Genomic DNA, 22,750 nt, shown 5'->3' with positions numbered 1-22,750 from the left:
TCCGTCATGTTGTCAAGTGATCAACAAATTGTCTCGTGACTTCTTGTATCAATTTGTTGCCTTCTTTGCCTTCCAATATATATTCTTCTTGGAAGCCACGCCATATCCCGACCAATATTGATGTCGTTCCTTATTATCAGAGTTTCCAAAACAATTGATGCTGCTCCAAATTGTAAGATCCCTCAAGTTTTTATCTATATTGCATCGGCTTTGGGGATGGGGGGACGTCGGGAATGAGGGAATGAGTTTCTGGGATGGCTAGAGCGCACCCTCAAATTTTCAGGGGATAGTAGGTTGGGGACGACAATTTTATATATTTAAATTTTTTAAAAATAATAAATATTTAAAAAAACATAATATGCATATGCCATAAACATGAATGGTAACTTGATAAGTAGAACACATTGAAATAAACACTAACTAGTTAAGAAATCTATTCATCTTAGTAATTATAAAATATAAATATAAAACCAAAAAGATAACACTTAAAAGTTGGAAAATCTTGAATTGTCTAAAAACTTAGTAGATGATGATTATATATTCGAAGGAAAAGCATAGATAATAGTTCCGAATTCAAAATAATACATATTGTGAGTGCCAAATGGAAAATGCATCATAATAAGTTAAGTACACAAAATGCCAATGAAGTCCCTGACTCAATGGCCATACTATCATGAAGGCTAAAGCTACTCATAAATTTAGATCCTCTGCATTAATGTTGTCCAAAAATGCTTGAGCCTCACTTCCTTCTCTGTCATCATCATCAATGCCCTGCAACTGCAAGTCAATGCCATCTAATGGTACATTTACCAATCCTCCCTGGAGAGATGGATCATCCACCTCATCATCAATATGGGAAGGATCCTCAGGATCCACATCCCATCGTGCTGCTGGTCCCTGTAAATACTCTGGTGTTTTCCTTGTAAGAAGACGAAGACTGCTATGCACATAAACTAGTTTTTCTGCTCTCTTAGAGGTAAGCATATTCCTCTTAATAGAGTGGATAAAACTATATGTGGATAAGTTCCTTTTTGTAGCTGAGGAACTAGCAACCTGAGATTGTAAACACATAGCTAGTGTGCATATTTCTCGAGTTTGGTCCCCATACATCCTCCACCATCCACTAGGACTTCTCTGTGCCATACCCATCAAATCTTTCTTTGTAGAAATAGTGAAACTAGGGCTATTGAACATTGCAAAGTCAAGAAATTGTTCTCAAATTATGGTTGCTTGGACCTCTGTATACATCTTTTGTATGGCATCAATAAATCCTAGTTTCACTTCAGGATCATCTATTGGTGCAACTTTGCCTTCCCTTTCCACATACCACTTTGGATTAAGTGCATAAGCAACCATATGAAGAGGTGTGTTCATCCTGTTCCATCTCTTCTCTATCAACTTTTGGATTTCATTAAAAGATTCCAAAGAGGGGTCCCTTTGACGTATAATGGACTTGACACGTCCAATCATGTTGTCAATTGACTCATATATTTCCCCAAGGTTAGGGGAATCTGAATCTGCATACCTTATGAGCTCCACTATTGGACATGTGAAAGAGACAATGTATTTCACATCAAGCCACCATTCCTCATTCAAAAGTATTTGTCTTATCTCCTTTCCCTGATTTGTTTTGGATTCCCCCCATTTAGACCACTCTGAACTGATAACAGTGGCCTTTAAGGCTTGTTGCACCTCTAGCATATGATCAAGAAGAATAAAATAGGTGGCATACCTTGTATCTGCTGGTTTCAAGAACTGTTTTTTGCATAAATCCTGTAAATAGCTAGAGAGGCATGGTGGTTGCAAATAAACATTTGTGCCTCTTTTGCATCCAAAATAATGCGAGTGATCCAAGAAAATTTTCCAATGTCTTTGAGTGCATTATTCAAAGCATGCACACAACAATGAGTCCAAAATAGATGCTTATACCTGTTTTGAATCATTAACACCGTAGACCTACAAACTGGTGCAACATCTGTGATAACTTGAACTACATTTAGGACCAATCTCTTCAATTGCATCCTTCAACTTTCTAGTACAATCAATTGCCCTTAAGAAATAGGGCCCACTTGGAGAGGTGACAATGATGTTCAACAAAGGCATTTGTTGAATATTTGTCCAACCATCCATGACAAGTGAACATCCATAAAAACCCCATGATTTCCTAAGGCCTTCCATCAACCCTTGCATCTTTGAGACCCATCTATCTAGCAAAGTTGTCCTCATTTTATTATAACCAGGGGTTTGAAATGATGGGCCAGCAGCAATGAATTTCCTCATCATCTCTTTGTAGAGAGGAGAACGGGTGGCATTAAATGAAATTCCATTAGCAAAGAAAAATTCAGCCACTGCATCATCTTTCTCATCCTTGCATTGTGTATTGAACATCTCTATGACAACAACTTTCCCACTTGTCATAGTGTTACAAGGACCCTGAATTGAATCAAGTTCATCATTGTCATTTCCTTGAGAGAACTCCATTGAACTGAGAACTCTTGGTTTTTTAAAAATGGCAGATCTCTCCTCCTCTATCTCTTCAATAATAGTCCCACCAATGGCAATCATGTGAAGTCTTGTCATTTCAACTCTTTTCTCCAATGAGCAAGTGCATATTTTAACTCCATCCCCTGTAATAGCCAATAAATGATGGTAAACTCTAGTGTAGCTTCCATTAAATACATGGTTGCAAAGTTTGCATAACCACTGCTGTGAACCACCACTATTTTTCTTCTTGTTTTGGGCGGTCTTCTTGACATATTGCAGCAATGGTTTCTTCACATTGATGGCGCTGTACGCTGAGTCTTCAGTTGGATCGGGCATTGTATTTGGAGGTGACCTCATTTCAAATTGAGGAGATGGAGAAGAAGAGATATCCATCTGAAAATTCAGAAGAATTTGTAAGATTAAGATTCAAACAATTGGAATTCATGATTTCAAGGAAAATAAAAGATGCTTCTATTCAAACTCTAAAAAGTTATTTTCTATTTGTTGTGTGTGTAAAGTGAGAGGCTCATGCTGTCTTTTTGGGTGCGTGTAATCAGAGTTGAACAGGGGTGTTTTCCCTATGAGAAACAGAGCTGAAACATGGCATTTTAGTTTGTGAGAAAGCAGAGCTAAAACAGGGTTTTTTACTGTGTTAGAATTTAACATCTTATTGAGCCATATTATTGTAGCAGAAGTGGACTAAGCTGGCACTCATTATCCATCTCTGTCTATGAAGGAGGAAGGGACCGAACCCTTGAAATATCTAGTAATTTTTGGTACCAGCCACCAGTTAAGAGGGGATCGAGGTGCTGAACCAAGAAGCCACTGTTTCAGATCTGAAACATTAGGCCCTAGACCTGTAGCAACTCAAGTACATGAGGCTGAAATATATATTTGGTATTCCAGATTTGGAACATCATCCCATACGCCTGAAGCAGCTCAAGGAATAAGAGGCTGCACCTGTAGCAACTTATTTAGAGAAGGTTGAGTGGTATTGTGGCTATGGCAACTGATTTAGAGCGGTCGAATCTGGATGTATCTCTAAAGTGTACATCGTAACCATCACAGTGATCATTGAGTTGAATTCATGAGAACTGCGAGCATTTAAAGTTTAAAGTTTAAACCTAGTTCAGCTGATCAAGTGTTATCTAAATTGATTGTTTAAATTATCACAACAAAAATTTCTTGGATAACAAAACCGAGAAATTAATCTCTATATAAATCATAAATGCCAAATGGCAAATGCTGTGAGTCGACATACCTGTGTGTTGTTGAAGATGGAACCACGACTATGCTAATGCGTTGTTGAATATGGAAGCACGACTTTGTTGCTGCACTGTTGAAGAATCGAAGAACCACGAATACGCTACTGGCAACTACGCTATTGAAGAAGGAATGGGGAACCACTTAGTGCCAACCGCAACCACAATGCTATACACTGTGAACCGCAACCGTTGAGTAAAAAACATAAAAAGGTATGTTGTCGTCGCTCAAAGAAATAAGGAAACAAAGGAAATCTGAAATGTTATGCCGCGTAGGGTTTAGATGGCGTCTTAGGATTTATATATAGCACGAAATATTTTAATGTTTGTTTATCAACCGGTCAAATGTCCTTGATTTTTTCGAGGTACGGCAGAAACTTATCAAAAAAGTCCCCGATTTGAGTGAGGGATAGATTGGGAATGCCTTAAAAGTCCCCAAGTCCCCAATGGGGTCCCCTGTTATTTTGGAACATTTCCTAGGCGTTTTTAAGTCCCCAAAATGTGGAGACACAAGGGACAAAGGGTTTTTTGGGGGGGATGGGTTCCCCTGCAACATAGGTTTTTATCCGCTTCTAGCTCCCTTTGAAGTCATAATTAATTCCTTCTCTAACTTTATATTCTTAAAGAAACAATGACCAGTAAAAAACGCTGCCAATGATTTGTTCTTTGCTACCATGTGTGAAAATATCCATCTTTACTTTCCTTTCCAAGTACAATTCTGAATAATGTTCTTTTCTTCAACTTCGTCTGAAGGTGGAATTAGGGTTTGTGTTGGTTTTGTTCTATTCTCTTGTGAATGACAACAATATTAAGGATTAGATTAGATGCTCTAATTCAACAACTGGCATCTCACTTCCTCATCAAGAGAGTCTTTAGGTGTCTCCATAAACTTCAGTGAAATAGTCTTGGTTGATGTCTCGAAAAACTCTAGGCAAAATTTAAAAGTCTAGGAAAGGTAAGGATGCCGAAACTTGATTAGACCTTTTGGAAATTGACCTAAATTGAAGATCCAATGTTGCTAATGAAGATTCTCTTGTATCCTTGGAATTAGTCTTGTTTCTTTTATAGATTTAGAAAGTGAGAGTGTAAAACTTGTCTTGTGAGTTGCACATGAATTTGTTTCATATGTGTTAGTTAGAAGGGAAAGGTTGAAATAGTTCACATATAGCGAATCAATGATTATTATGAAACTAATATTAATGTTTCTTATTCAATTTTTGGGCTTGTGTGGGTCTTGTTGTTTCTGCCTAGCAAACACACCTAAGTTAGTGAGAAAAAACTCCTAACCCCACAAGGTGTGGCTTGGTTGCAAAACTAAGAGATGAGGATGTCACCTATTCTCAACTCTCTCCGTCAAAGCTCTCTCCTAGGTAAGCTAAGGAGGGTGGTCCCTAATGAAAAGTTAGATGAAAATGATACAAGTTTTTGGGAGATCCTAAAGTCAATTGGACTACTTCAAGATTATGAGCAAGTTCAACAAGTATGATGAACAATACAAGATATGGAATGAAAGATATTCTCAATGATCATCAACACATTCAAAAGATAAACATGTAAAACCAATGCCTTAATAATTGCTTCAAAATAATAAACACTTGCTCAAATGAAATAAAACAAGTAATCTTGCAAAACAAATCAATGTTAGATTAAGAAATATTAACTTGCAAGATATAAATTGCAAAGAGATGCCTTAAGCCAAGATACTATCATTCATGTTTGAAAAACATGTAAAATAGCAATTTAAATAACTTGCAAAATGAAATGAAATAAACCAAAAATTTTCTTGCAAAAAGAAAGATATTGTACTTGCTCAAAGAAAATACTTCAACAATGAAAATGATAACTTCAATAGATGTTCACCATAACAAGTACATGATATAAACTTGCAAGTAAGAAAACTTTAGAAATAAAATGAGTTAGGATGAGATGCACCTAATTTTTTTTGAAGACTCCACGTCTGAGGATATGTCAGAGGCTTTATGTACCATCAGAGTTCATATATCATCAAAGTTTTTTAACTCTATTTTTTCTTTTTATCTTCTTCTCATGTTGTACTCAGATTCCACAAGCCCTGTGGGGATGATGTAAAGTGATGCTAGTGTGATGAGTTGAGTCATGTAACAAGCTTAGGTAACTTGAGACTTTGTCATCAAGTGAGTTTACTCTGGGAGGTTATTTTTTTACTTGGTTAATTATTAGGTGCTTTTGAGGACTTAATAATTAATTGAGTTTTTTCCTCCAAGCATAGCCCCAAAGTCGGAGTGCGGCTTGATGACGAGGCCTTGGGTGAGTCCTAGTGTCTAGAGTCATTGTATATTACCATACTAGATCACTCATAAAATTTTGTGGAATTTGAATAGGTCTAGGGGTCAGTTTTTATTTTTTATTTTTTAAATTTCCCGCAGGGCGAAAATTTGAATAAATTCTGAATGTAAAATGTAATAAGTGATGTCTAGGGAAGTTATATGGGATATGTGTGCTCAAAATTACACCTCTCACCCACAACTTTCTACTATGACAAAATTTGAGGGAAAAATAAGTTATACACCATCAAAACCCACTTTTCCTAATCTTGTGGAATGCGTGGTAATAAATTATCCCAACAATTAAATAAATTGGAGAAAATAAATAGCCACACATGCTAAATGATGTGGAAATGAGTGGAAAATCATCAAGGAGTTGAAGAGTGACGTGGACTCCACCATGGACCAAGAATCGAGGAGAAACATGTGACAATTAATGTTATAAAGCTCCGACTCCGACTCCGACTTGGCCGAGGGTCGACTCCGACTTCGACTCGGTATCGACTCAGTCGGCTCGATTTCAATGACTCGGTCGTTGTAAAAAATACATTAAATCTTTATTTATGTATTTATTTTTTATAAAAAAAACATAATTTAAAAGATTTTCATTCATGTTTCCAAACACATAGCATTAGCTTTGCTCAACATGTAAACCCTAGCATCTTGTTATCAATGCTCAAATACTGCTATCAACAATTCTGCTGTTTTGCCTCATCATCTCAACCTGTAGAACAAACCCTACTCAAAGTTCAAACCCTAGCTGTAGCATAATACACCTTCACTGTCATATCCTTCAATGCAAACTTCAAGACAATCTATGTATCCAACCATTGTTGATGTATCCCTAGATGTGCAATCAGCTACCAAGTTGCTATAGTCAGAAAATTTCAACAGTCTAATTAGATACACCAAGGTGACTGTCATATAACAAGGTGACCATCATATATGGGGTTACTGTTATCACTATCAAGTCAAAGGGACAAGCCATTCATTGCTGTCATATCATTTCAAGATTACATAGAGATGACTGTCATATACTAGGTCACTGCTATATGTCTAGGGCACTATCATATCAAGAGCACTGTCATATATCAAGGTGACTGCCATTACATTTCATTGTCAAGTCTAATCACACAATACTGTCATACTTGTCATTACATATCATACAAATTACTGCCAAGATTATTGTCATATCACAAGGTTGCTGCTATATCACAAGATTTATGTTACATACAAGATTACTGCCCTATGTATCATTGTCAAGCCAAGTCATGGATGACTGACCTACTACTAAGTTTCAAGGACACTCAATCATGTGTCAAGGTCATTGCTATGTCAACAAGGTCAATGCCATATCAATTTGTATGATGTATCATACCTCAAAAGAGAAACATGACTGTCATACCTCAACCTTTGCATTACAGTCACTGCCCAAGCATCACTTCCATGGATCACTGACCATACATCATAACCATGCATCACTTTTATATTGCTGTCAAGCAATATTGTCATAAACATATGTCATAAATATCACTTTTATACTGCTGTCTCCAACTCGGCCGAGTCGGCTGGGTTATTACCGAACCGGCTGAGTTGTTAGACAACTCGGCTGGCTCGGTAATAACCCGGCTGGCCGAACTGGTTCATAGGCCGAGTCGACCCGGTGAGGCCTTGACTCGGACCAACTCGGTTCCGAGCCGGCCGAATCTTAAAACAGTGCTCTCTATTCTCTCTCTCTCTCTCTCTCTATATATATATATATATATATATATATATCGATTATATGTCCATTGTGTTTAGCTCAGGTGGTTGGGAGGAATGATTGTTATCCTCTCCACCCAAGTTCAATTCCTGGAAGTGACGTGTTGAGCTCTTAATGAGGATATTTTTGTGATGGCCTTGAACCTTGTGTGGACAATCCTTGAAATGAGGGAAAGTATCCATCCAGTGGGTTTCCCTGGGATATGTATTTCTACTTTTTTCTTTTTGTTTTTGGTATTCATAAATGGTTTTGATTCATATCTAAAGGTTATCTATTTTTGGTTTATGTTTTTCTCTGATATATATATATATATATATAGATCTGGATCCTAACTTTTCAAACAATCCTATGGCTCCTTATCCAGATCTGTTTCTGTTTACTGTGGATACCATCCTTGAAATGAGGGAAAGTATCCATCCAGTGGGTTTCCCTGGGATATGTATTTCTACTTTTTTCTTTTTGTTTTTGGTATTCATAAATGGTTTTGATTCATATCTAAAGGTTATCTGTTTTTGGTTTATGTTTTTCTCTGATATATATATATATATATATATATATATATATATAGATCTGGATCCTAACTTTTCAAACAATCCTATGGCTCCTTATCCAGATCTGTTTCTGTTTCCATGCAACTTAGAATTTTAATGTTCTACTTCCAATTGTTTAGCTATTCATATGGTCGTGCTTTAGTTGTCTCTGACCTTTTACATGTTTTGAATTTTGCAGGCAGCTATGGCCTTTGTATTTGGTAGTACCTTTGTTTGTAGCAGTATGGACTCGGCAAAAGAGGTAACACTAGATTGTGGTTGCTTAATGTTAGTGTGATCTTAATAGGTTGGTGTTCAAAGCGCTCTAATTTAGAATAGTTTCTGAATGGACAATCTGTGGAATCTGCAAAGCTTCTTTAAAGAGGTATTAATTTCATAATTATGTATCATTAACCCTGAGAATGCTTCACACGATAGTCTGGCCATTAAAAAAAAGATGGCCATGTTTGATTCCGATCTCCTCTTTACATGTTCTTTTTATGTCAGGCATGTTGTACCTGTCAATTATTCAGTATTTGGACACATCAGTTGTGTTAAAAGGTTCATCTATTGAAGGATGCAAGGTTTTGTGAGCTGTTTTCATTCATATACAACTATGTATCTCCTAAGCTAATAATGTATTAAGAATTTAATTCATAATTCACTTAAAACGTTATCTTGGATTCATTATTATCATCTTGCCAACGGCCTCCTGGATCTCCTGTAAAAGAATTTCGAAATCCTTGTTCTGCAATGAGAATGCCACTAGCAAAAGCCTCAAACAAAACTTTTAAATTGTGGATAAAACTACAATACCAGTGCTGTTCCAAAAAAGAAGAAGTGAACTTTGGCTGGAAACGAGAGAAAGATAAGGTGTGTTGCCTAAAACCACAATACCAGTGCTGTTCCAAAAAAGCAGAAGTGAATTTTGGTGGGAAATGAGAGAAAGATAAGGTGTGTTGCCTAAAACCACAATACCAGTGCGGTTCCAAAAAAGCAGAAGTGAATTTTGGTGGGAAATGAGAGAAAGATAAGGTGCGTTGCCTAAAACCAAAATACCAGTGCTGTTCCAAAAAAGCAGAAGTGAATTTTGGCAGGAAAGGAGAGAAAGATAAGGTGTGTTGCATTGGAATAGCACCTATCTGCAAAATATGTCTCAAATTTGCTGGAATAACTTAAAAAACACAAAAAGAGTTTCTGGTGGTTGAGAGGATTGAGAACACTAGACATCTGCTTCTGTCCCAAAAAGGGGTGCTGAAAACCTTGAAACAGCGCTGAAAATAGCCCTTGTCGGGTAAGGAAGTGTTAAATTTTTAATACCAGATCTAATTTATTTATACCTCAACAATTCTGTTATACCCTGAAATTATTTACTCAATAAACTGTGAAAACTGCTGGAAACTAAAATCATTGGTATTTTAATTTTCAGAAATTAAAATGCAGCGGAAATAAAATAAGTAAATCAATTGCACAACAGCAGAAAAAATATGCCCAACACAATCTTTCTTCACTTTAAATTACTCATGAAAATTAGGGTCCAGACCCTCAGAATATACAGAAAAATTACAACTGTTGGAACTTGGAAATCAGCCATTCTGGAAAATTGACTTCAAGGAATTCAACCCTCCTGGAACATGGCCCTGGAAAATCAGCCTCCTCTACCAGCTAACTTGGTCCCTCTTTCTCCCTTTGTACAGCCCCTGCACACTAGAGAAAAATCGGCCCTAGGATAATTAGGCTTACCTCCGGAACTTGGCCCTCCTCTTTAGTAATTCAGCCTCTCTCTCCTAGACTCAGCCTCCCTGAAATTTTATCCAAAAATTCCCCTGCTGCAACCATTTTTCCTTTTCTTCCTTCTGGGAGTCTCTCACTCCTTGAGAAAATCACTCTTTCAAAAATAGCACTATAATGTGTCTTCAATGCTTCTTCCTCTCCCATAGGTTCACTTAACTTTCTTCATGGGCCAAATCCCTAACCTCCAAAGTGATTGAGGGCTAGGATTAAATCCCAACTTTCTTTGATCAACGGTGGAGATTATGTCTAAGTGACTTCAATAATTAATTATTTATCCTTAGAAAAACATTAGCCCAAAGTAAACATCAATTAAATAATTAATCAATATACTTTTTGCTAGGTTAAAACCTAGAAATGAGACCATATTAGTGGCTGCTCTTGAATAACCACCTAAAGAGGACTTCTCCTGCATGCAAGGCACCAGCCTATGCACAAGACCTTCCGAAGCTATAAAATCAATGGGAAGAGACACACTGACTCTGAGACCATGTTGAGATTATAAGGAGATCATACATCTATGATGAGCACTTTAGCAAACCCTAATAGAACCAGGAGAACACCTCAGATTTATAACAGCACCTAATGCTGATCATGGTAGTGCACTCGGAAAGATTAATTGAGATTAATAGAGCAAACTAACATAACAAGATGGATTACTGCATAACCCAAACATATAAGTGCTCAAGAGGTGCACTATAGAGAAGAGGTATGGTGACTGTAGGCAAAAGAATCAATTGGTAATGATTCCAAGATGATACAAAAGACTGATAAGTTGTTTATTTATACACAACTTTAAGAGTTTGGTGTGCCTTCCCCCATCAGGGGGTTAGGGACCGACATAAATGCCTAGGTTGGTCTTAGACCCCTAGAATAATGTAAAATAATGTTGACTAAGTTGTTTATTAGACCTTAACTTAATAATACAATAATAAGGGTGCTTGGACATAATGTCAGGTAACCACAAGTGAGGATCACTGTCGTTTTCAACAGTTTGCAGTGATCCCTTCACATGTTTTATTTTTCATAGTTGGAAAAAATCTCTTACAAAAACTCACATGGTATAATTCAACCGGCACAGCAATTTCCAAGTGAAATTCTTGGATTTTTGAAATTGACTGAAAGACAAGATGTAATTACCATGGGAAAGAATTACTTCATGTGCTATATCATCAAAGTCACTTATATAACTCTTGGCAATTTTGTGCCTATTGCAGAGAACTAAAAGTAATGTGTTTTGCCATATTTTGGTTTGACCACATCTAAATCAGAATAAGCAAACATATAAATTCAAGCAACTTATACTTGCTTTGAGGCCTTACGTACTAGAAATGGCTACTTAAGTTCATTAATTCATCTGGAGAAAGGCAATAGCATCTGGTTAAACTATCTGATACATTGATTTACCTTCTGAATAAACCCTTCTTCAATGTTTATGGTTTGCAATTGATTGATGTGCTAAATGTTAATTGTTTCAAATCCCTGCTATTTATAGAACTAGTATGCTATCATGTATACTGCAAAGTTTTGTGAGGAGCTAAAGAAATTGACAATCTACTCATCTTTGATATCTTTGACACAGGTTGCTTTTCATAGAGAGATAAGATGTCCTAGTGTAACCCTTGAAGGTGACATTTTTCAGCCAAGTGGTCTTCTTACAGGAGGAAGTCGCAAGTAAGTGCATTTTTGGGTCATTTTATTTCTACTCATTTTCGGTAATACTTTCATGTTTGTGCTTTCCTTCCAACATTGGTTATTTGATTAAATATGGGGTTCCTCAGGGATTTTTACTTCATTGGATGGTTAAAACTTAAAATTCAGGCTATGCCAGATTATTCCTTGACACATTGACTTCTTTTAGATTACTCATTTTTTGAAGCTTCGCATTTCAAGTAAAGTATTGGATATGGATAATAGCCAAGCCAATGTGTTTCTGTACATTTTATCATGTTGAATGTTGACAAGTACTGTTTCTGCTCATGTAGGGGAGGTGGGGAGTTGTTAAGGCGACTTCATGCATTGTCAGAAGCAGAGTCCAAGCTTGCTTTTCATCAAGATCGTCTAGGAAAAATTGAATCAGAGGTGCATGTCATCTAGTGATATCCTTTTTCAATTTATTATGCGAATGTGTTACAACAAAATCAAGCACTCCTAAAAGTGTAAATTCCTACGCACATGTGTTAGCTTAACTAAGGGAGGCTGCCGCTGTTACCTCAGTAGCTCTTAATCTCTCTTTAGGTTCACTCCTCTTGAACCCAAGAGGGTATCCTTTAGTAAGATTGCTAAGGCTGTGGAGTGGAGGCTGTAGGTGATGTTTGAAGAGTAAACAATAGAAAAATAAAGGTTGTCATATATAGGGAAAAATGAATGGTGTGAGAACAAAAAAGGTGATGGAAAAGACCAAGACTAGTGCCTACCAAATCTTGGGCAAATGAGTCAAGGAGGTATGGTTCTAAGAGGGTGAATGCATGAATGTGTAAGCAAACAAGGGCTGCTATACACACCGCAAATTAACCTTAGCTCACTGAAAAACATTGCAAAAATTAAACTTGGAGAGCTAAGGGTGTTATTGTAAAAGAAAGCTATGAAGGTGATGTTATATTTCTTCAAGCAATACCTTAGTTTGTTGGATGCAAGATTAAATAACAACAAAGCACCTAATGCGATTTAATCCACACATTGCATTATCCAAATGGTAGATACTCCATTACAAGGCCCCAATAATTGGTTATAAGGGTTTCCTACAACAATAAACAACTTGTGAAAAAATTACAAACATAAAGCCTCACACAAAGTTGAGTCAATATTACAAATATTTCACTAAGCTTGTCGTTATGATGTACATTACTACATGTAACCCAAGGGGAGAGCTTCTCAATCCCCAAATTCCCAACCATCATCTTATGAAGGGAAAACCTCTCAATGTAGAGCGATGCTTTTCTCTCTTGAAATAAAATACAATATTTTCTAGTTCATTCCATGACATTCAAACATTAATAAATATTGGAGTAGTTAGATTTTATCCTCAATCAGTGGTTGACCATGTCAAGGGAATATGTGGCCTCTATACTCCCCAAGAAATCTTGTCCCATCCAAAAATATGAATGCATAAGCAACAATTTTCTAAGAGAGAGTGTGCCTCGCTAAAAATAGGCCTATTGACCGAGTAAAGATGCTACAAGGTCCACATCTAATGTACCATCCAAGAAGCTTGCTTAAATACAATAATATATTCCTTGACATATGAGAGTGTGCTCAAGGTCCACCTAGAAAACCTTATTCGAGGTACGCTCTCCAAGATGTACGAGTGAAGGAATAGTAAATATTCTCCCTAGAGTGCTCCATAACTACCATCTTAAAATAGAAATGTGTTCCATAAGATGCATAAAATAGTGTGCAACCACTAACATGTGTGAATCCCAATGTAGGGTGCTCCAAGCAGCTATATCGATAATTGTGCAAGATGCCAAGTAGATGAAGTGCTCTATAAGAAAAGCTAGTCAAAGGTCTTCAATTTTTTCTCAAAATAGAAGGAATCCAAATGGGCTCTTTCTCCAATGTGCAACCACCTTAATAAATAAATAAATCAGGTCCAATGTGGTTACAACTCCTTAACATGTGTGCCAGTGAAGGGGTCCACTCCATCAAAAGTGTTGTACCACACGACATAAAGTTGTACTCCTAGCAAAGTCCCCACCATGGTACAAAGATAACCTTAAAACATAAGCCCTACCTAGGGTGCACTAGCACCAAGAGATAAATACATCAATAATACATCATTAAGCTTGATAGAGGCTAGATCACCAAGGAAAACACATGTACCATGCCGCCCCCTCCTCCATTACAACACACACATACAGAGATAAACTTGGGAAATAAGACATTAACAAAGGTTTTAACATCATCAAATGTACATCCCCACTAGGTGATGTCTAATATCACTTAGGAAAATCCCACCAAGGAAAAGTGTATGACTGCACAATATCAAAATCATAGGAAAAAGAGACATAAGAAAGGTGCTAAGTTTATAAGGCTTTTATAGACTTGTGATTTAAGAAATCAGCGGAGAAGAGAAGAAGGTTAATAAAGAATGCTGGATACAAAGCAATTAACCAAGCATTGATTCAATGAGTTCTGAAAACTTTCCTTCAAAGAAAGATCTAAGATCAAAATGTCTTATGCATCGAACACATTACATCTTGCCCGTCGTTCTCTACCTTGTGCTATAGAATTTGGTTCAAAACAAAAGTGATCTTGCATTAGGGCTTCCTTTAATTCCCTTTGGTTGCAAATGCATAAAATGGGCCATATTTGATTAACTCTAACCTATATCTCTGATGGATATTAATGCATTTCATTTCTTTCTTGTGCTGTTTGTATTGTCTAAAATTCTACATAAAAATGTCTTTACTGGATATTATTTGAACTTTTGATGCAGATTGCAAGCTTGCTGCCCTTGCACAAAAAGTTTACACATTTGAAATCTCAGCTAGAGCTAAAATCCTATGATTTGTCACTTTTTGTTAACCGAGCAGAGCAGAATGAGCATCATAAGGTGTGTCTCCTACTCCTTTTTTTTACTTTTCATTTTCCTTTAAAGGATAAGAAGAGATTATGGAATATGTTTAAAAGTTAAAACCCATTTATATCCAAAACATGCAATCAGTAACCAGAATGACAAGGATTTTGTGGTCAATTGTTTGTGTTTAATTTCGTTTTGTCCTTTTACATTTGTAGTGGCCTTAAAAGTTCTTTTTTTTTGATTGTTTAAACCATTTAATAATCTCGTGTTATTGCATTCCTGTGATGTAGTTAAGCGAATTAGTAGCGGCAATGGAGCAGGAGCTTGAAGAAGCAAAGACGGAGGCAAAAACTAAAGAGGAGCTTCACAGAAGTTGTGTTTCTAAAGTTTCAGCTCTTGAAAAGGCAATTAAAGAACACAGTCGAGATCGTGAAAGTAAACTTGCGAGTTTAGATAAAAAAATAAAGTCTGTGAAGCAACAAATGGCATCGGCTTCAAAGGAGCTTAAGGTAACCTAGGGATTTATTAGAATCACTTCTTATATTATAATGGTCTTTCATGTTATCAACTTGTTTATTTGGATGACAGGGTCATGAAGGTGAAAAAGAGAGGTTAGTCATGGAAAAGGAAGCAGTTATTCAGGAAAAGGCATCACTTGAAGCTCAGTTAGTCTCATCTGAATCTCAAATTAAAGTCCTTGCAGATGAGGTAGAGAAGCTAGTTGGTAAGGTATGTTGTGGGATCTCTCTAACTTGTGGAAAATTAATTAACTGTAATTAACCATGGCTTTAACAATCTTGTATAGTTTGACTTTGCTACTGTTGTGCAAAGGTAATGCGGTGTCTAGTTACAACAATTGAAGTGACCATGTTCTATATCCAGGTTGACCTCATGAGGAAAGATTATGATCAAGCTCAAGAAGAGCTCAACGTGAATCGTGCAAAGATCAAAGAATGTGATTCTCAAATCAACTCTCTTGCAAAATTGCAACACAAGCTTCAGCAGAAATTGAGTGATGGAAATATAGAAGGAAAGAAATTGGATAATGAGGTATTCCTTGTCAAGTAGTCTAGAAGAGATAGAACATATCTGTAATCACCATATGGTGTTTTTGGGGCATGATAATATAAAATTCTAAGTGGTCAAATATGCTGTGTATGCAGATCAAGCGTCTGGAGTTGGAACAGAAGGAGTGTTCTTCAAAAGTAGACAGGTTACTTGAGAAGCATGAATGGATTGCGACGGAAAAACAATTATTTGGAAAGGGAGGGACTGACTATGATTTTTCAGCTCGTGATCCAAGAAAAGCAAGAGATGAATTTGAGGGACTACAGGCTGAACAATCAAAGTATACATAAATCAGATGTCTTTTTGCGTTGCATTGAGTTATGCTAACACATATTGTTGGCTACTAGGAAATATTTGAAAAGACCCGACATTTTGCCTTTGTCATCAATGTGGTTTCTTAGACCACAAATTTTCATTTCTATGTTGGCCATTTCCATACTGTTTTGTTCACTGTTTGACTCTCCAGCATTACCTTTTATTGGATACTTGATTGGCATAAATTGGTCTTAATAGTTAACTTTTATTACAGGAAGTAGTCTGTCATTTTGTTTTCTTAGCATTAACAATATATATTTTAATGGTTGACCCTTAATTTGTTGGCTGAAGTCTGGAGAAGAGGGTCAATAAGAAGGTGATGACAATGTTTGAAAAAGCAGAGGATGAATACAAGGATCTCCTGTCCAAAAAGAGCATCATTGAGGTTTGAACTAGCTTTTACATTGTTTTCATGTTTATTTTGTAACCAATGGTATTGAAAGGTGTACTTAAACTTGTGTTATTTTAAACAGAATGACAAATCAAAGATCCACAAAGTAATTGCAGAGCTTGATGAAAAGAAGAAAGAGACTCTGAAAGTGACATGGGTGAAAGTGAACAAGTAAGTAATTAGCTAGTTTTAAAAGCTATTTGCTTTCCAAGCAGAAAATATTCCTGCAGTGAGCTTGTGCTTTTATGAATTTTCAAGTAAATTTTGGCCATAAGCAACAGTTTCTTTGTGAAACATGGAATTTTTTGATTCTTCTAATTGTCTAATAAGAATTTTGGCTGTAGGGACTTTGGATCTATTTTTTCTACCCTCTTGCCGGGAACAATGGCAAAACTAGAACCTCCAGAAGGTTGTGACTTTTTAGATGGGCTTGAGGTTCGAGTTGCATTTGGAAGTGTATGGAAGCAGTCTTTGTCAGAGTTGAGCGGGGGACAACGCTCTCTTCTAGCTCTATCCCTAATTTTGGCATTGTTACTTTTCAAGCCTGCTCCTCTGTACATTCTTGATGAGGTAATTACAACCTTGCATATCCAAATTATCTCGCAAATATTTTTCTTATAGTGAAAACTTTTGCAGTTGAATATATTTATGATAGCCATTCTCGTTTTATTGTATGCTGTATTTTTGTGCCAATGTAATTTGAGTGATGTTGAGTAATCTAGTGGCAGCTAGATTATCTGATTTCTCTTATTTTGTGAACTGCTTGTGATGTAATTTTGCTTATCTTGATTAGATTCTTTTTCAACTTGTATTATTGTGTTCTTTTCATCAAACAACTACCAAACCATAAAGAACAATAAGGCGGAAGGACACAAGATATCGGTGATCAGCCAGATTCAAAACCTATCCAGTTGAGAGGGAAACCCACAAGAATTCTTCTCTTCTTATAAAATATTCAATTGACGAATTCCAAGACCTATGACCCTTGACCAAGACCCTTCAAGACTGAGTCAACCTTCCTTCTTGATTTGCACAACTTCCAACAACAAACTTCGACTTTCCAACAACTTCTTCAGCAACTTCGACCCGTAGCAACAATTTCTACGACTTCGACCTAGTAGATTCACAACTTCAACCTTGATGCAGCTTCACAACTTCGACCTAAAAGCAACTTTACAGCTTTGACCTTGCAGCTTCACAACTTCGACCTAGAAGCATCTTCAAAATTTCGACCTAGCAGCTTCAGAATTTCGTTTTGCCCAAAAACTATAGAAACCCTAACACAAGAGAGAGGGAGAAGCCCAAAACTTTGCTCTTGCTCTTCTTCCTTTTCGTCCTTTTTCCAACTTCTATCTTAGGAGATCGAACTTGCTTGAGACTATGTCCAAATGAGGTTGAGTTCCTTCTTATTTATAGGCTTTTGAGGGGTACAAATTGCTATCTTTAGGCCAACTTGGTCTTTGCACCATGACGAGGTCTTGGAGCATCTTTTGAATTTCTTTTGACTCAAATAAATTTTCTTTACAATATGTAACATGCCCAAAAGGGCCTTTCATACATGACAATGACTTAATTGACTTGTAGACTCAATGAAAAGCCCCAGAAGCACTCAGTGGGTGCTTGACCTAAAAATAAATCTCGCTTGAGCATGAAAACCATGCCTCAAGATTAACAATAATAAATTTATTTTTCTCTTTTGATTAAATACATAAAATGATGATTACATATGTCATTATGAAGATTGAACCTAGTTACATATTTCAACACTCCCTCTTAACTAGGTAGGTATTCATAATCCATACAAGGTACTTGGACATTTTCAATTTGAAGAATTCTAATAGAAGAGTCGGATTGGTAGCCCATCTGTTTAGCATCATATCATCCATCATTGTCACATAGCAAGGCCTTGATTAATAGCTCTATCTCTCCACAAGATTAGAGCGCAATGCTAGCAAGACTAAATAAATAAAGAAAAAAGAGAAAAAAATATTTTTATCTTTGAGAATAAGCGCACACATTTAAACTCTGCTAATTGTATTTTTTATTTTTATTTTGGCAATTATATATTTTTCAAAATAAAATATTATAAAATAATATTTTGACTTGATTATCGCCGAAGACGTAATTTGTTTGCAGCGTCCAATGGTCACGATACCATGCGCCTTGATCGACATTGACAGATGAATTGTGGGACCCCTCGTATTCATAAAAGTTAATGGAGCGGGTCGGGGGGGGGGGGTTCGTAAAATGGTTTTCCCAATCCCGCTTTGTATACGTGTCCACTCCTAAAGAATTGCGAGACTCCCTCTACTCGAAACAATATACCGCCACCATCCCACAAACGCTTATATCCTCCTTCGCTACTATTTTCGCCATTCCTACTCTCCGCTAGCCTTCCACCATATCTACTCTTAGTTATCTCTCCCGCCAAACTAGCTAGGCGACCATTGTCACATTTATTACTCCCGCCAACGTTCAAAACATTTAATCCCTGGCGCAAATAGCGGTTAATTCAAAAGAAAACTATTATGAACAAAATAACAAAGCCATTACCTTGCCAAAATGAATTCTTTACCTTCTACCTGCAACCAAAGCTTCCAGAACGTTCTTGTGGCGAATTCTAGCGACCAACAACTATCAATCACCACTACTATCAGGTAAATTCTCAACTGTTCTCAGTGATTTTGATTATTTCCCAAATGGCCAGCCATAAAGGAAAATCCAAAGTGTCTGTAGAGAATGCCCTTCTACTCTTGTGATTAATTTAGATGAATTAACTCTGGCTGACAACCAATTCAAGATTACTGAAACCAACTGTGAATTTGATTTGTACGAGCTTCACAATTGGACACTCCAATAGTATGAGGATGCTTGTGACGGATTCTCCTTCTGGAAATCATTGCTTCCTCAGTTTTGCTTCCCTCGGACACACCATTTCCCAGAGTTTGTCAACTGGTGTGGAGTCCGATACCTTCCAAGTCAGAGAGTTATTTGTTGCTCAAAATAATGAGATTCTTTTCTCCATAACCTCTGAAACGATTTGTCGAGCCCTGCAATTAAAACCTTAGGACTCCCTTCACCCTTTTTCTACTGATGACCTTATGGAGATTTACCAGAAGCATTTTTTCTCAGAAAGAGCTCATATTTTTGAGTCATTCCTAACAAAGAATTCTGAATTACCCAAGACAAACCCACCTTATCCCTCTGAAATGTTTCCTAAGATATCTAGGCAGGTAATTTCCATGGTTTCTTGTTTGTTAGGATATCCAAATGATCAGTGGGTAGGTGAGGTTATCTTAGGGTTCTTATTAGTGTTTTCATCCAACAAGATGTTGATTTTTGGTAGCATTGGATGTGCTCTAAGCCCCTCCAATTTTGCAGGGAGGCTTGGGCACAGGTATTCCAAGGAACCTAGAAAGGGTTTTGGGAAATTCCACCCTGAAGCGATTTTATTAAAATAATTAATATTTTTAATGGGGTTCCTAAGTCTAAACTTAGGAAAATTAAAATATTAATGGGCATTAATCTAATCAGGGGTGGAACTTCTAGAAAAAGCCACGGATCACGTCAAAACGATCTGAGCCTTTGATGAAGATTTAATCTAGGTTGTTGGTAGTCCAACAGGAAGATGTAAGAAGGGGCTTGAGGGTCATTTGGGAAACACACAAAGAGATAGAAAAAATCGATTTTCTGAAGTGAGAAGTTCTTAGGAGGAAAAAAGATTAAGGAGATCTCTTGCAGTTAAGGGTCAGGGATAGCAACTTTCGGAGAGAGATATTCTTAGCTGGAGATACATCAGCAAAGAGAGGCAGTGAGTGATCCAGAAGCCTTGATGCAAAGGCTGATGTAGGGCCAAAAGGGCCACATAGAACCAGCGCAGAGCGAGAGAAAGGAGTTCGAAATCTGCAGAGGAATTTGATTTTCAGAAGCCGAGAGCCGGGGTGTGAGATCGTGAGGTAGAAATCGAATTTCCTAGGTAGCAGATCGACTAGCCAGAGAAGTGATGCAACACCCAGAGAGCTTGACGTTGGGCTAAAGCAGACATTGCATAGAGGCAGCTAGAAAAGTGGGGGGGGGGGGTGCGCACAATGAGTTTGGGGCTGTATCAACCAAGATCTCTTGTGAATGTGTGAGGTAAAACTCGCAAAGTTTTTGCTAGTTTTTCTCTTTGTAACTGAATAACCTTGTGAGGTATTTAGTGATGTATTCAGATTTTGGTACTGCTTAATAATAATAAACCCTCAAAGCTGTTGCACCGATTTTCGCGCATTGGGTTTTTCCGGGGACTTTTGTCCAAAAATAACTGTGTCCTATGTGTTTGTATTTTCTTGTTCAGTTTCTATGTTTCAGAATCATATTTAATTTGGTGTAGGTTGCTTCAGTAATTTGCTTCGATATTTCATGAAGAAATCTGAAATAAGTTTGTAACATAATTTACAATCTAGGAGAAGTAGATTCAGCTGGTTGCAGTAGGATTCTTGAGATTGTTAGATCTAGGAATTTTCACACAAGAAACCCTCAATTATGTTCAATTACAGTGAATTTTTGTAAGATGTAATTCATGATAAGTTCCTAAAGTTCAGTGCTGAAGGATCATTCAAGCACCAATCGATTTTGGTTTACTTGTTTTTGTATTATCAATCAGAAAGGTTCAAGTTTCCTCTATAGAAATTGGATGTTGAAGGAACGCCACAGTCAATAATTCATTGGACTTCATTAGTGAGCAAAATTTTTGAAGATTTCTCTTTCAGTGACTTTGTCAATCAATTTTTGCATATGGCAATTTGTTTGTTAAGTGGTGATGCAGTTCCTAGGGTTTCTACAAAGATTAAAAGGATTCTACACCTAAGTGAGCAGTCTAAAGTTGGAGATTGGTATCTATACCAATTTTTTTTAGAGATTAGAATCTATAATGGTGAGCTGCCACCTTACACTACCAATTTTCCTCGCCATGAGGGTTTTTGCATTGAAATATATCAAACAAATAATGAATATGGATGGTACTCATTTTGTTTCTAGGAAGCAAAAAACTCATTTTAAACTGAAGGCATAGTTTGGCCCATTCATAGTCATCAACACTAGAGCTGCAGAAAAGGAAGTTAATGATTTGATAAAGCAAATGAAATTTAAATTAAGTTTCAGCTGGTCATATGATCCATTGGGAGTAATATCATCCATGAGAGTTGAACAGAAGTCTGCACCATATGTGCACATTGCAAAGCCTGAAATTGAACAATATGCTAACTTAGAGGAGTGGGAGGAGAACACATTGCAGGAGGTTGAAGAACAAGTTTCCAGTTATACATTGGAAACTGCTGCGCTGAATGAAAAAAGGATTGAAAAGGCTGAGAGAGAGCATATCCCCAGTAGGTTCAGAGTTCCAGAAAGAGACATTCAAGGTGTTTAAGAGAAGAAAGTCCATCAATGTTGAAGAAGAGCCATTAGAAGTCCAAACTTTTGAAGAGCCTACCACAATCACACTTTTAGGAGAGCTTGTATTTTCATTACAACAAACAGAAGAAGCCATCATAGATTCTTCTTCTTCTCCTTCTTCTTCAGGGCAATATAGTATTTTTGCAAAATTTCTAGAGATGACAAAGAAAAATGAGGCATTGTAGACTTCAACATATGCAAAACTCTGGAAGCAATCTTCCACAACTTAGACCAAGTTACTATATGCTTTAGATAGTGAAAAAGGACAGTTCCAACTAGCATTTCTGGAACCAAAGGTCCCTGTCCCTAGAAGTGTTGATGATTATAAAACCTTTGTATTTTCATTTGATACTAAACAAATACATCCTATAGATCAAATTGATCTCCATAAACAAGCAGGAGAAATGATCTTTACATCATTGACAAGTTCTGCCATGGCAACATCCAAGCTCCAAGCATCCCTAAACAACATTCACTCTCAGCTGAAGCTAGAAACGATGTCTTCTCTAGCTAAAGATACCAAGATTAAGGGGCTAGAAGATCTGGTTTTAAAGTTAGGATTGAATCCTAAAGATGTAAAAGCAACTGAAGAAATAATAAAAAGCCGAGACATTTAGGCACTAAGGAAACTGCTGAAGTTACCAACAACTGAACACCCCCAAGCACAGGGAGTGGGACAATTGGAAAAAGAAAAGGAAAACATGCTTCATATGGTTGGTGAAACAAAATGTGCAGATCCAACAAATGGAGGTAAAGATGTAGAAATTAATCAAGGAAAGAGAACTCCAAATCAACACTGGAGCAGGGATATCTACAACAACAACAATATCGACAACAGAGACAGAGTCTACTAGTCAGAACTTAACAAAACAATTGTCAAAAGCTATGG

At 36.9% G+C, this 22,750-nt stretch overlaps 1 protein-coding gene across 1 annotated transcript in view; it reads left to right on the top strand.

The window, feature by feature from the left end:
* LOC149197778 (structural maintenance of chromosomes protein 2-1-like) overlaps positions 1-22,750 on the top strand; it is a 103,846-nt gene that overhangs the window by 57,241 nt on the left and 23,855 nt on the right. Inside the window, exons 8-18 of the mRNA XM_089405965.1 lie at positions 8,541-8,603; positions 11,715-11,806; positions 12,118-12,214; positions 14,571-14,687; positions 14,945-15,163; positions 15,243-15,383; positions 15,537-15,704; positions 15,818-16,002; positions 16,329-16,422; positions 16,511-16,599; positions 16,773-16,998. Of these exons, the coding sequence (XP_089262091.1) occupies positions 8,541-8,603; positions 11,715-11,806; positions 12,118-12,214; positions 14,571-14,687; positions 14,945-15,163; positions 15,243-15,383; positions 15,537-15,704; positions 15,818-16,002; positions 16,329-16,422; positions 16,511-16,599; positions 16,773-16,998 (1,491 nt within the window). The remainder of the gene's footprint in view (positions 1-8,540; positions 8,604-11,714; positions 11,807-12,117; positions 12,215-14,570; positions 14,688-14,944; positions 15,164-15,242; positions 15,384-15,536; positions 15,705-15,817; positions 16,003-16,328; positions 16,423-16,510; positions 16,600-16,772; positions 16,999-22,750) is intronic.

The sequence above is a fragment of the Pinus tabuliformis genome, chromosome 2_2, assembly GCF_031772625.1.
Source record: "Pinus tabuliformis cultivar Carrire ecotype Pingquan chromosome 2_2, CPIR1, whole genome shotgun sequence".
Lineage (NCBI taxonomy): Eukaryota > Viridiplantae > Streptophyta > Pinopsida > Pinales > Pinaceae > Pinus > Pinus tabuliformis.
Note: the sequence above shows the minus strand (reverse complement) of the source record. Positions and strands in the feature narration are given on the sequence as shown.